The sequence below is a fragment of the Myxine glutinosa genome, chromosome 7 (assembly GCF_964187855.1).
Source record: "Myxine glutinosa chromosome 7, kmMyxGlut1.1, whole genome shotgun sequence".
NCBI lineage: Eukaryota > Metazoa > Chordata > Myxini > Myxiniformes > Myxinidae > Myxine > Myxine glutinosa.
Window position 1 is genome coordinate 147,802,329 of NC_136267.1, and position 15,646 is coordinate 147,817,974.

The following is a 15,646-nucleotide window of genomic DNA, read 5'->3' on the forward strand; positions in this document are numbered from 1 at the left end:
TGGTATCCACTCATCATATGGAGTCGACCTGGTTGCGGTTGGGAGTTACTACTAATGGTATCTGTAATCTGGTTCTCCAACCTAATGAGCGGACAACATGACGTCATCGTCCATGCACGTCCGCATATATATATATATATATATATATATATATATATATATATATATATATATATAAAACACAGTTTGTGTGTGTGTGTGTGTGTGTGTGTGTGTGTGTGTGTGTGTGTGTGTGTGTGTGTGTGTAATGTTACCGATAGACTCCTAAACGGAGAGGCTTACGTGCTTGATATTTGGCATAGACATGGTCATTGAGCCTGGGACGAACATGGCCGAACTCAAAATATTTGACGATCCATATTTTTTAATCATATTTACCTCAGCGCATTTCAGCGCACGGAATCAACGGAATCAGAGCAGGTGGGCGCTGATTCGCTAAGAGCGATCACGTGATGACGCTATGACGCTATGACGCTATGAACGCTATGACGCTATGAACGATATGACGCTATGAACGCTATGACGCTATGAACGCTATGACGCTATGACGCTATGAAAAAAAAAATCGCTATGACGCTATGACGCTATGAACGCTATGACGCTATGAACGATATGAACGCTATGACGCTGTGACGCTGTGAACGCTATGACGCTATGAAAAAAAAAATTGCTGTGACGCTATGAAACGCTATGACGCTATGAACGCTATGACGCAATGAAAAAACAAATCGCTCGCTTTACCAAGGGGCTCGCTCTCCCCCCGTTCCCCGCCCCTCCCCTTCCCCCTCCCTTCCCCTGCCCGACAATGCCGGGTACTTCTGCTAGTATATATATATATATACAGTGCATTCAGAAAGTATTCAGACCCCTTCACTTTTTTCACATTTTGTTATGTTGCAGCCTTATGCTGAAATCGTTTAAATTCATTTTTTCCCTCATCAATCGACACTCAATACCTCATAACGACAAAGAGAAAACAGGATTTTAGAAAGTTTTGCAAATTTATTAAAAAGAAAAAACGGAAATATCACATTGACATAAGTATTCATACCTTTTGCTATGACACTTGAAATTTAGCTCAGGTGCCTCCCATTTCTCTTGATCATCTTTGAGATGTTTCTACAGCTTGATTGGAGTCCACCTGTGGTAAATTCAATTGATTGGACATGATTTGGAAAGGCACACACCTGTCTATATAAGGTCTCACAGCTGACAATGCATATCAGAGCAAAAACCAAGCCATGAGGTCGAAGGAACTGCCTGCAGAGCTCAGAGACAGGATTGTGTCGAGGCACAGACATGAAAGCCTGCTTGGAGTTTGCAAAAAACCACTTAAAGGACTCTCAGACTGTGAGAAACAAGATTCTGTGGGCTTTCATGTGTCTTTCACTGAGGAGAGGCTTCCGTCTGGCCACTCTGCCATAAAGCCCAGATCGGTGGAGTGTTGCAGTGATGGTTGTCCTTCTGGAAGTTTCTCCCATCTCCACACAGGATCTCTGGAGCAGAGCCAGAGTGACCATCGGGTTCTTGATCACCTCTATTAGCAAGGCCCTTCTCCCCGGATTGCTCAGTTTGGCCGGGCGGCCAGCTCTAGGAAGAGTCCTGGTTGTTCCAAACTTCTTCCATTTAAGAATTATGGAGGCCACTGTGCTCTTAGGAACCTTCAATGCAGCAGAATTTTTTTCGTAGGCTTCCCCAGATCTGGGCCTCGACACAATCCTGTCTCTGAGCTCTGCAGGCAGTTCCTTCGACCTCATGGCTTGGTTTTTGCTCTGATATGCATTGTCAGCTGTGAGACCTTATATAGACAGGTGTGTGCCTTTCCAAATCATGTCCAATCAATTGAATTTACCACAGGTGGACTCCAATCAAGGTGTAGAAACATCTCAAAGATGATCAAGAGAAACGGGAGGCACCTGAGATAAATTTCAAGTGTCATAGCAAAGGGTCTGAATACTTATGTCAATGTGATATTTCAGTTTTTTCTTTTTAATAAATTTGCAAAACTTTCTAAAATCCTGATTTCTCTGTCATTATGGGGTATTGAGTGTAGATTGGTGAGGGAAAAAATGAACTTAAACGATTTCAGCATAAGGCTGCAACATAACAATGTACTTTCTAACATAACATACAATACAATACAATACATACAATACAATACAACATACATACAATACAATACATAACAATGTATGTACAACACAACAACATAACATAACAAAAATGTGAAAAAAGTGAAGGGGTCTGAATACTTTCTCAATGTGCTGGATATATATACAGACTTGGCATTTAATATGGAATATTTTTTTTGTGGGGGTGAATTTACTTTTCAAGATGACTTAGAACCAAAAGTTCATTGGAATTATGTTGAAATTATTCTAGATTTTGTTAATGTGACCTTTAAAAGAAACAAAAACCACATTTGACATTTCGAAGCAAATAAATTGATCCTTGAAAGTGATGTAAACTGATATCGAACTCAATTCACGGACAGTACTGTGTTAAACTTCTGTATGTTTTCCAGAAGTATCTCTTTATTTTGCACATTAGCCAGAAAGATTTTCAACAAAAACAAAAGCTAAATTATGACTGGGATTACGGACAGTAAAGTTACAGTTCAGTACTTCGTGTAACCCCCACGAGCATTCAGGAGAGCACGTACACGTTGAGGCATGCAGTTCACGAGATTTGCCAAGGCTTGGACAGGAATCGCTTGCCATGCAGTGACAATAGCCTGCTGCAATTCACGCACAGAGGCAGGCTGCTGGTCCAAGTTGTCGATTTGACACGTTAATTCTGCCCACAAGTTCTCTATCGGATTCATATTCGGGGACATGGCAGGCCCCTCCATATGCTCTACACCATGGTCAGCAAGAAAGTGTTGGATCATGCGAGCACGATGAGGCCGTGCATTGTCATCTTGGAAGACAAAGTTTCCTCGAAAGGCTGCACGAGCAAATGGAAGCAATGTTTCTTCCAGAATGACCCTGTACTTGAACTGGTTCAGGTTTCCATTCAGAACAACCAGGTCAGTTTTGCCCCCTGCATGAAAAGCAGCCCAAACGGTCACCCCACCACCTCCAGCTTGGACTCTTGGCACTATACAATCTTCGTTGTGGGCTTCATGCACTTGTCTGCGCACTCGGACGCGGCCATCTTGACGATAAACCAGAAATCTAGACTCGTCACTGAAGGTCACGTGATTCCAGTGTCCTGGCTGCCATTGACGGTGCTCTCTGGCCCACTGCAATCGGCGCTGGCTGTGTTGTCTGGTCAGGCGTGGCTTTCTCAGGGGACGCCTGGCACGATAGCCTGCTTGAACCAGTCGTTGGTTGACTAGCCTTCTGGATATAGGCACATTTGTCAGTTGCTGCCACTCAGCCCTAAGCCGATTAGCTGACTTGGTACGGCCATTGCAGACTAACCGGTGCAGCTGGCGATCATCTCTCCTTGTGGTTCTGCATGGACGTCCTGGCCTCGGTATTGGAGTAGGGACACCCCTCTGAACATTTCCTTTCAGGATCTTTGACACCTGACCTTGAGTGATGCCATACTGCCGAGCAATAGCACGCTGTTTCATGCCAGAATTTCGTAAAGCCACCACTCCATGACAAACAGCATTGTCAAGTTGACGGACCATCTCCAGAGGAAGCAGCAATAACTTTTGTAGACGTGCAGCAGTTGTTTTCCACTAATACAGAACGCAACAACCCTTATATACCCGATTGTGAAGCCAATCGTCAAATGTACCTGTCCTTACATTTTGTCACGCCCCCTGTGATATAATCCTGTTATTGACTTCTTGCTGCGAAAGACAATCAGTGACATGGTTCTTTCAACAAAGACATCACCGAAGGGTAAAAGAAACTCACCAGATTGATATACTGAGTTCAGAAAGTAAACCCAAGTCAAGAAAAAAAAAATATTCCATATTAAATGCCAAGTCTGTATATATATATCTTCCAGCCAAAAAAAGCAGCAACCAAGAAAAGCCACACAACACAAGGTAAGCACGGCAAGCTACACAGGGTAAGTCCTTTGCTATTTCAAACCCTTCTTGGCTTCCTCTAGCACTGCATATCTTCACAAGTAGCACATACATGAGAATACCAATGCTACATGCCCCACTCAGCTGCTTGGGAGCCTTGGTGATGCACGTTTCCAGTCTACATGTTCGCTGATTATTCGCTCACAAGTGATGAAACTAGCTGACCCTGGGCTGCCCGGGCTTGCTTCCACTTGCCTGGGCAAATCTTTGCTCAGTGATGACTGCTGCTGACCTCCACTGTGACTTGTGTAACATGCTAGCTGTATCTTACATAAGAACCTAGTTCACATTTCTCCACTCTTTACTTATTGCAAGCATGCTCCCAAGCATGTTCTCCACTCTTTACCACTTTATTACTTTGCTACCATTGTTAATATCAAAAACCTTTTTGATTTCCAAGTAAGTTGCCTTTACCCTAACACACAGGCAACTGACAACGCAGAAGTGTACACTATGTGCTCGCCTCGTATCCAAAGAACAAAGATGTGGAAAATATAGTGGTGAAGAAGAACGTTTGAATTAAACTTCAAAACTTATTGATCAAAAATGTGAAACATATATGCACAACATCTTCAAAACAAAATCCAGGTGAATATGAGAAGCAGTTTAGAACCGAGGGGCTGGGGGTTGTGGGAAAGTACTCAGATTGATCACAATCAACTATCTGCATGTAAATAAGTCTGCATGTAAATGCTTGAATGTACAAGGCATCAAATTATGTCACTACATTCTACTCTTTTCATGTTTTCTTGTGCCCAAAGTGCATTTGAAGTCACCAGCCGGTCCAAAACCAGTTCGCGATGGTGGAGTTAATTTGTGGTTGTAAAGTTCAAAACCAAGATGTTTTCTAACACCTTATTGATCAGCCACATAAACAAAGAAAAGGTTGAAGTTCTGCTTTGGAGACATTTGAAAATACACATGTGCCACGCTTTGAGAAGGAGGAACCCACGTGATAAACATCTACAGGAGAGATCGCAAACTGACAGCGAGACGATGGGAATAATAAACAGAAAGATGTTTGAACAAGAGGAATGGACTTGGGGAACTTTGATGATGAGTGGTCAACGAGCACAAACATGCTCGGTGGGAAGCACAAGTTTGGTCGGGCCTTACTTGCACTGCAGCAGGGTTTGGTTTGGCGGAGAGTTTGTGGGGAGCCGCCGTGCTGACAATATCGTGGAAGGACATTCCTTCACCAGAAAGCAAGCCTGTAGGTTGTGACGGGGGCAAACAGTTGTAATTTGAATTTCAGAAACAGAAAAATCTCCAAAGGATAGATAAACGTTCCGGATATCAATTAGGCCCACGTTTTACCACCTTTTCCCATTATAATCGCCCAATTATACCACCATGGAAAAATGGTATCAACTTTTATTAATAATTTCACTGAAAGCGCACTATTTGGACTGCGCTCAACAACTTTAAATACCATTGAGCAAAGGTATGGAAATATATTGGTGAGATTGAAATGGCTGCGGCATGGTCAGCTGTTTTAGATCAAGAAGTATGCTGGCATGTTTTCATTGTCCTTAAGTGATCCATGTCTGCAGCAGCTACTTGGTTTCTCTTTCTCACTTCTATGATCTATGTTATTCTCCTGTCTGAAGTCAGATTTCCATTGCAGTTGGGAAATATGCTCATGATATGCACATGCTGGGAACCACAATTACCTTCGCTGACATTTTGTCTTTTTTTCCGATTTCTTCTGCCATTTTTACTCGTACCTCTAACTTTCTCTTCCTAATGTTTTTTGGTATAAATGGTCGAGGCTCGTGCAAGAGCTGGAGCAGAATGGAAGGGAAAAAATGGAAAGGGGTAAACAATAGCAGCAGAGTAGATGTGACAGCGAGATCTGCGCGAGGGGAAGAAAGACACATGGGGGCGAATAAGCTGAAAACAAGCTGAATGAAACGCAGCAAGAAGAGGAAGGTGAAGGCAGGAATGAAACAGCAAATGAACAAACCAACCAACAGCTAAGGAGGAGGGTGGGGGAGGGGAGGGGAGGAAATCATAATAACTTGAAAAAATGGGTGCATGGGAATGGGGCTAATTTGGGGTAAAATAGATCATGAGTATAGATGGGGGTCTTGAAGTGATGGAGGGAAGAATGGGACTGAACAGACTTGGGAAGTTGGTTCCACAGGTGAGAGAAAAGAGGAACAAATGAGAGGTGACCTGTGGTCTTGGAATTTGGGACTTCAATAAGAAGATATACACCCCCCCCCCCCCCCCCCCCGCCTTCCCATGCCTCCTCCACCCAAGCCCTCTCCCTCCCACAGATCTCCCGATGTCCCTGTTCTCTGCTGTTGTAGTTATGTGCTTCCCTCTCTCTCCCCATCTTGTCTCCCGCTCCCTTTATTGTGTTTTGTGTGTCCGTTTTTTTTTTTTGTGATTAGCTCTTACACGAGCCTCGATCTTGTATACAAAAAAAAAAAAAAGGGTTACTAGTGGTCCTTGTGCAGCCTGTAGATGGTGGTTGCATCATTTTCTGGGGGGTGCGGCTACCGCTGATGCAATGACCTCTCTATAACCAGTCATCTGACACTCATTTCGCCTACCTCAGAAGGATGACAGGCTGTCAAACCACCTGGTGTTAATTCAACGGTGGTAGGTGCTCAAACTCAAGACCCTAACATCTCAAACCAGCCACCTTAACCATTAAGCCAACACCAGGCTTAGATGGTTACTGGCAGACTGTGTGTGCTCTGAAGAAAGATCGGAGGAACAGAGCCAAGAGAGGGAAGTGGTTCCAAGACCAAAATCGAGGTGGTAGAATGTGTTGTGAGAGTAACACAGTAACACTCTGCGATGTTAGAGTAACAGGCCTAGACACTCAGCTTCTTCACAGGAGATCCCAATGATTTTGAGGGTCTTGCTTTCTACGGTATCAAGAAGGGCAAGGTGTGTTGAGGGCAGGGGGACCAACCCAAGGGGGAGAGCAGTACTCCATCAAGCTGCAAATTAAGGTCTTTAGGTTGTCACAAGTCTAGATTGGCCAAGGAAAGACCTTACACAACAAAGGATGCCCAGTCAGTAGCTGGCTTTGGAGGCCATCTTGGAAATATGATCTGCCCAAGAAAGATGATGTCTGATGGTGGGGCCCAGAGGTAGTCGTCTTTATGAAGTAGTCTTTATGGTCCTTTCAGGGAGACAGGGTGAGTTTGTGTGATTTGTCGGGGTTGAGAGACATATTCCAAGTGTTTTGCCAACTCCTGATTATATCAATGTCTGCAGAGAGGGAAGAGGCTGCTACCTGCCTGTTTGAAGGATGAGAGATGATATGACAGAGGGTGGACTTATCAGCAAAGAGATAATCATGATTTTCCACAGAATCAGGAAGATCATTGATGAAGATGAGGAACAACACTGAGCCGAAAACACTGCCTTGGAGAACTCCAGCCTTGACAGGGAGAGGAGATGAGAGAACCCCCTTAAGAGCTACACACTGACTATGGATTGGGGGTGGAGGAATTGAGTGATCCATGTGAGTAGTTGGCCTTGGGTGCCATAGCAGAGAGTTTGGAGATAAAGGCAGGGTGCCAGACTGTATCAAATGCTCTATGTCCAGAGAGATGGCCGTGATCTCATGTCTGAGATTGAGGGCTTCCATCCATTGTTGGGAGAGTTGGAGCAGCATGTCCAGGGTAGAATGACCAGGTCTGAAACCGAACTAACGATCTGAGATCAGGCGATTGAAGAAAGGAATAATTTGATGTTAATTGCAATGACAGATTGCATTATCCTGCTTATAATATTGGAAGACAGACTTCAGACAGAGAAGAAGACAGACCTCAGGATTGGGATGGCAATGATGATTAAAGGCTTGAAGAAAGCCAACGCTACCTGAGGCACTAGTTTAGGAGTCATCCAGAGGTGGAGAACCGGGAGTATGGGAGAAAGGTGTTTGGAAGCAAGTATGTGGGACGACTGAACATTTTAAAATTGTGGTTTTAAAAGGTTTAAAATTTATGGAGTGAGAGGGGAGGAAGAAGAAGAATGCAGTAGAGAAATGAAAGTTTGGGACTGAATTAATTAATAATGAGTTAAGAATGGATGATGATGATGATTGATATTTAATTATTAAAATGTGAGGTTGTTTTGAGAAGGAAGAAAGGAAAAAGGGAAATGTTTTGAAGCATGTTAGAAAGGGACAATAACGCGGGAAAAATTTAGCGAGACATGCGTGAGGAGGAGGGCCTACCAAATACGTGGTCAACAAAAAGTAAGATAGACAAAGAAAACATGAGGTAAAGAACATTTTGGGGGTTTTTTAATATTTTTATCGAACAGAATGTATAAGGAAGTAATTAACGTGAGAGTGATCAACAATGGGGCAGAGGGGATGGAGAGGTGGTGAGTGTATATGGGAAACAGTTGGAAAAACAAAATCGGTAGGCCCAAAACAATCCAAGCCTGAGACCCAGGAACAAAATAAATAGAATGAGCACAAAAATATATGGGAGTGAGCACTCAATAGGAAGAACAATCGACACAAACAGAGGACATATAATCGACGCCAGCACAGACTAATCCGGAACGATTACTTAACTTTATGGAAACTGATCACTCGGAGGAGGTGTTAATTGTAGGTGTTTGTAGGTGGTGACTGATTAGTCACCAGACTAATCCGGAACGATTACTTAACTTTATGGAAACTGATCACTCGGAGGACCAACAGCAACCATGACCAGGAAACCGGGACAACATACCTTCATTTCTACCTTCATTTACCTTCATTTCCCTACATCCTTTCCTTTCTATGTTTGCCAGTAAGCTCTTTTGTTGTTCTAGTACCCTTGCATTCTTGGTGGCCTTTTAGACATTTGGAGGACTTCTCCTCTAGACCTTCCTCTAGAATGTCCTCTAGACATTTAGAGGACTTCTCCTCTAGACCTTGTTCTTGAGTCGGACTCAAGTCGCATTTTAAAAAATTACTCGATTCCAATGGGGACTTGGGATACTGAAGGGTTAACACAACCCAGGAGTCGAACACTTGTGACGATGCATCCGATATGCGATGTGTGATGGTACATCTAGCTGAATGTTTTGCTTGATTCAAGCTCAACAGCATTGTATTGTAGGTGAAGGACAGGTAGTCTATTGGCAATGCACTGCATGGATACAACGTACTTCATGGAACCGATATTTCTGTTCTCGGACATTTGTGGACACACTGGGCATTGCAAGTTTAATTTTAATTAATCGCTGCCTTTTTTATTTCACTTTTCTTCTTTATTTTCACTTTCTTTCTATTTCACTTTATTTCACACAAAAGTAATTCTTCACTTTCTGTAGATACTTTCTGGTTTTTATTTTTCCCCCCCAACTCCTTATTTTGGTTTTTTGTGCCATCTCTTCCCAAGTATGTGATACATTTCAGGGTAGGTTTGCATTTCCCACCGAGTGATGTCTGAAAAAGTACTTTAGACTGGCAGTAGGAAATTGACTCACCAAATCTAGCTTGATAAGCAGCTCCGAGACAAGCGGAGTTGGTTGTCTCCAATGTGTACACAGGGACATCAAAAACGTCGGCCAACACCTGGTATGGACAAAGATGTATAAAGTAGGTATGTCGCAATTAAAACAAAGTACAGTGTGGAAATTTTAAACAGGGTGAACATAATTCCTGTCCAGTGTGCTTGGACAGAGATTGTTGAATTTTACATAGAACAGGTTGAAAAGATAAAAGAGCAAATGCAAATTTAAATATTTGCAATCCACGTTTCTGATGAGTTGATGCCATTTAAGGTCAGCATCAATGTGTACACTGTCACTCAGATGGCCGTTAAAATCGGCATCCAGTCTGCTGCCATGAGTTGGTGGACGTTAAAGATCCAACATTGCCCTTCTTATTAAGAGTAGATGAGTTATCGCTGGCACCCTGAAGAAATTACAAATGATTGATCTAACCTACAGTGAAGGGGAGGGGCATTGAGAAGGAATTTGCAATTTGGCCAGGGTACCTGCTATAAAAAACAGTGGCACAGCCACACCCCCACAAGCTGATGATGCTTCTCACAGCCATGTGCTGCATACAAAAGAACAAGAATAGCTAGTACACTCTGCACCATTAAACTCCGAACATGTAGGATTGATAATGTAATTGTTGAAGGACTGGTCCAGCATTCATTTCAAAGTGCTTTTATGGCACAATGGATGTGCAGAACACCTGATTGCACATTTCCACGCAGCTATAGTATTGCTTCTTGCAATAATCGTTCAGCACGTGCAATTTATGCACCCTCAGGTTTTTAGAGGCGTTCTCAGGAAATTTGCAACAGTCTATCCGAGACACGAGACACCACCAACACCAAAAGAAAGACACCGATTACATTTTAGGAGTTGCGGAAGGCGAGAAGACGAGGCCATTTCATCGGGTTCGAAGCTCGTTTATTCGTACAGAAATCTCCAGCACACTAAACGCGAACGGAAGTGGTAGAGCTTTTATAAAGCCAAAACCCTCTTCGGAGGGCGTGGCTCGACAACCGCGCGTGCGTCACTTCCACACAACCAAAAGCCCCACAGGCCCGTGCACGTGGATTATGACCAAACATAAGGTAACCGTCACATGCGAATAAGTTAACCGTCACATGCGAATAAGTTAACCGCGACATGCGAATAAGGTAACCGCTACATACGCCCCCCCAGAATGCACTCCCACGGGCATGTACGTAGTTCGCAGGCGCGCTCGGCAGTGCCGAGAAGGCTCGAGCAGTGCTCGGCCTCGGTACGCGCGAAAAAACGCCGCCGTGGGGTTGAGCCGACCGAGGGGCTGGTCAAGGCCTCGGAGGAGGCTGCCGAGGTTCCTCGCAGGCCTCCCAAGGCTTCAGGGTAGGAGTAGTAGTTGCGCGAGTTGTGAGCAGTAGTGCGCGCTAAGGTAACGAAGCAGCCGAGCCGCCAACGTCAGTGCGCGCGCAAGAGATGAGCAGCAGTGCCACCCACATCTCGTAACTGCGTTCCTTCGGAGGGTCCTGGAGCAGGCTCGCCCCTCTGTTCGTAGAGGAGGAGCTGAGTGCGGTGCGCGAACCACATGGCCGCTCGTCGTTTCCGAAACTCCGGCAGTTCGATCGAAACTGCATTCGAAACCGCGCCCGCATCCGTTCGGGAGAAGCCGAGGTCACCAGTTTAGGTGGCTTCCCTGGCCAGGGCGCACTTGCCGTGTTCGTTTGCAGCCCCCGAATCCGTTCGGGGGCAGCCGGGGTCACCAGTTTAGGAGTTGCGGAAGGCGAGAAGACGAGGCCATTTCGTAGGGTTCGAAGCTCGTTTATTCGTACAGAAATCTCCAGCACACTAAACGCGAATGGAAGTGGTACAGCTTTTATAAAGCCAAAACCCTCTTCGGAGGGCGTGGCTCCACAACCGCGCGTGCGTCACTTCCACACAACCAAAAGCCCCACAGGCCCGTGCATGTGGATTATGACCAAACATAAGGTAACCGTCACATGCGAATAAGTTAACCGCGACATGCGAATAAGTTAACCGCGACATGCGAATAAGGTAACCGCTACAACATGCTTGTATACATCCACCAGGCTGAACAGTCTACATTTTGTATCCCACAACAACAACAACATGCATTTTAAGGCCATTTTCCCTGCTAGAGCGGGGGTTAGCCTTGCGGTCCCCATGACAATCTTCTCCATTTTACCTATTTTCTGCATCTCTCCTTGTTAACCCCCTTGCCCGCATTTCTTCTTTCACCATCTTTAGCCAAGTCTTTCTCGGTCTTCCCCGTCCTCTACTTCCTTCTACATTCATTTCCATCACTCTTCTCAACCAGTCACTTTCATCCTTCCTCAACACATGACCAAACCATCTCAACCTGTTCCTCTTCACAGCATTAATCACAGGCTCTATTCCCATCATTTTTCGCAATTCATCATTTGTCTTCCTCTCTCTCAACGATACTCCGCACATCCACCGAACCATTCGCATTTCCACCATTTCCACCCTTTCCAGCCTTCGGTGCTGCTCTACATTCATTACCCATGTCTCGCTCCCATAAATCATAACACTTCTCACACATGCGGCATACACCTTTCCCTTCAGCTTCAGCGACACTCCCCTCCTCGTCAGCACGCCACTCAGTTCCCGAAACTTCTTCCATGCAAATCTCACTCTCGCAACCGTTGCCGAAAAGAAATGGCAAAAATAAATGATCCCACTGATAGGCCGAAACCAGATCTTCACTAAAAGCTAATCAATTTGTCCTTGTCACATATCCAACTGTCTGCCAAGTTTCGTCAAAATCCGTCCATATCTTTTTGAGATATCCTATTCACAGTCAGACAGAACAGTAGACAGATAGACAAACAAACAGGGGTGAAAATATAACCTCTGTCCACCTTCGGTCATGGAGGTCACAATGCATTACAAGACCACGTCTGTCAGAAAATGACAGGAATCAAATTATTGGACATTTTCAACCAGCATCTTCCATTAGTTATATTGCAAGCCTCTTTAACATAAGGAGTGGAACTGTTTCCGACAATAGCAGAAGTTATGAAGCCACGAGTTCAACATGAGATATGCCAAGAAGTGGACATCGCAGGATAACGACTTCCGCTCAAGATTGATACATTCGCATGACCCATCGACACAATCGTTTTCAAACTGCCCAGAATACTGCAAACACTCCCTGGACCTCAAGATAGGTTTCAACACCGTGTTGAGGCGTCTCCGTGATGTAGGGATCGTACTCATGATCCCTTTCAGCGTCCAAAACTTACACGGCAACACCATCCAAGCATGCTTGCAGTGGTTAAATCAGCATGTCCGATGGACACAGAGGCAGTGGGCAAGTGCTATGTTCAGTGACGAATCCACGTTTCTCCTTGAAAAGCAGGATAACCATACACAGGTGTTGAGAAGACGCAATGAGCGAAAGGCTCCAATCTGTGTCCAGGACGCCACAAATATTACACGTGGAAGTTTCATGATGTGGGGTTGTATTGCTGAAATCTTTCACACCAACTTGATCAATATCCATGGCAATCTGATGGCAGATTGACACATTAATGATATTTTACAGCAACAAGTGTTGTTTCCCCTTCAACAACATGGTCCAGGAATCATCTTTACTAGCCGAAACCTGTGGAACATCCACGGAAGGGAGGATGTGGTGTATGGATAGAGTGTACCATTATGGATGGCATCGGGGATTTGCTTGTCCGAGTAAGAGTTAGGAAGAAAGATGAGAATGAAGAGTGTGTATATGAACAACGATCGCCGACACCGGCACAAATGCATGCTCTGGATTGTCCACTCAGTGGACGGCTTGCTTTCGCCTTCGACTGTCCAATCAGCGGACGGCTCGCTTCGCCTTCGCCCAGCAGACGCCAATACGATGGCGTCGTAAGATGGCGTCGTATCGGCAATTAATCGGATGCTTTTGGGCCCCAACGTCGGCTAATTCAGATTTTTCGAGTATGTCTGTACGTGATAAACAAAGAGCGCGGTTCGTAGATCGTAAATCCATTAGTGCCGTGGGCATCGGGTCACTGGGTGCGGCGTAAAAGGGATAACAAAGTCGAGTCCTTACGCTATTATTATATAGATGCACAATAACGCTCCAGCTCACCTGACAATTCGAACAAGGAATGCTCTTGTTAACTTCAAAGTTAACGTCATGACCCTGGCTAGAACATACAATTGAACATCTCTGGGATTTCATCAATCGTCACATTCAAACCTTGCCACAGACCCTCGATGACCTGGAACAGGATTGATTCTGGCGTGGATTGTCATTCCCCAAGATCAGGTTTGAGTGCTCACGTGGTCAATGCGACGAAGGTGCAATGCAGTGATTGCTGCCAAATGTGGACATACCTGGTATTAAGATTGTTACTTCCACGTTGGATCCCCACATGAAAACATTCGCAATGATGCAGCATCACGTGATTAGGTCACAATGAAATGGACATGTAATTATTTAATATTTATCTGTCAGAGGTTTGCACCTCATTCACAGATTCACAGGAAACATGTCTGGTAAAAACGAAAAACTGGAATATCAAACAAACTGAGATTAACCAATCGTTTCATTCAATATTATGGAGAAACTAGTGACCATGATAAAACAGTCTCAGTATCGTGACATCATCATAAATGTGACAATTTGTGAAAATAATGCACATCATTCACAATTACTGGCTATTATTGTTCATTTCAAACCAATATTAATCTCAATTTACTGCAATTCTAGTATTCAGTGCTCGTTACAAAAATATCTCATCTACAGTACTCATGATGAGACACATTTTCAAATCAATTCCACAGTTCACAAATGAACATCATGCCAAGATGTTGATGTAAGCCAAGTTCCAAGCAATTTTGTCTTACCCAGTGTGAAAGGAATTTATTCAGGCCTGTGTATGCCGATAGAGTTAAATGATACTTTGTCTGCAATCTAAAACTATGAACGAGACAGAGAATTAAACAAGCGTGGCGCCTAGGTCCCCCGTCGGTGAAGTGATGTGAGTTGACAAAGTGAAAGACGCAAGGCGGCCATCTTGGAATTTGACGTGGCGACCCAATTTTCAATAGGGTTCTTCCTTATGCGTAGATACACCCACACACCAGATTAGAAGTTAGTCGTTCGTTTATTTCTCAAGATATTTCGCTCACAAGGTTCAGACATATACAGTGCATTCAGAAAGTATTCAGCCCAACTTCACTTTTTTCACATTTTGTTATGTTGCAGCCTTATGCTGAAATCGTTTAAATTCATTTTTTCCCTCATCAATCTACACTCAATACCCCATAACGACAAAGAGAAAACAGGATTTTAGAAAGTTTTGCAAATTTATTAAAAATAAAAAACTGAAATATCACATTTGCATAAGTATTCAGACCTTTTGCTATGACACTTGAAATTTAGGCTCAGGTGCCTCCCATTTCTCTTGATCATCTTTGAGATTTTTTTTTGTACACCGCTCCTTTCCTATGCCACCTCCAGGCATTGCAAATCGTCATTGCCGGGCACCGAAGGGGGCTCGGCAGTGACGCACGCTGAAAGAGAGTACTCAGTTTTCACTCTGGTTTCTTGTTGTACACCGCTCCTTTCCTATGCCATCTCCAGGCATTGCAAATCGTCATTGCCGGGCACCAAAGGGGGCTCGGCAGTGACGCACGCTGAAAGAGAGTACTCAGTTTTCACTCTGGTTTCTTGTTTGTTTGTTGTACACCGCACCTTTCCTATGCCATCTCCAGGCATTGCAAATCGTCATTGCTGGGCACCGAAGGGGGCTCGGCAGTGACGCACGCTGAAAGAGAGTACTCAGTTTTCACTCTGGTTGATTTCTTGTTTTCTTTCTTTCTTGGTTGTCCGGACGATATCTCAGCCATCCTTTGAGCTAGGAAGCTGAAATTTCGGCACAGTAGTGAGCAAGTCCTTTGTCAAATACGGTATTTTTTGTTTTTTGAATAATCAATTAATTGAGGAGTTATTTAATTATTAGCGTTTAATTAAGTACTTATTTAATTAATTAAATTTCATTTATCTTCTGACCATTATTAACTCAGGCACCTTTTGAGTTAGGAAGCTGATATTTGGACATGCCAATGACCAGGTGATTTGGCTGCAAAGGATATTTT

General features: G+C 44.1%; 1 protein-coding gene and 1 long non-coding RNA gene across 14 annotated transcripts in view; one reads left to right on the forward strand and one right to left on the reverse strand.

Moving 5' to 3' along the window:
• Window positions 1-15,646, forward strand: part of LOC137431732 (uncharacterized) — a 103,775-nt gene that overhangs the window by 73,315 nt on the left and 14,814 nt on the right. The gene's annotated exons all lie outside the window — the stretch shown is intronic.
• XYLB (xylulokinase) overlaps window positions 1-15,646 on the reverse strand; it is a 181,419-nt gene that overhangs the window by 4,305 nt on the left and 161,468 nt on the right. For 8 of the 13 annotated variants that reach the window (XM_068123363.2, XM_078782404.1, XM_078782397.1 and 5 more), the window contains 2 exons: window positions 9,503-9,590; window positions 5,165-5,259 (listed from right to left, as the gene is read on the reverse strand). In XM_068123363.2, the coding sequence (XP_067979464.2) occupies window positions 5,165-5,259; window positions 9,503-9,590 (183 nt within the window). The remainder of the gene's footprint in view (window positions 1-5,164; window positions 5,260-9,502; window positions 9,591-15,646) is intronic. The other 5 variants (XM_078782402.1, XM_078782399.1, XM_078782401.1 and 2 more) reach the window with 1 other exon arrangement.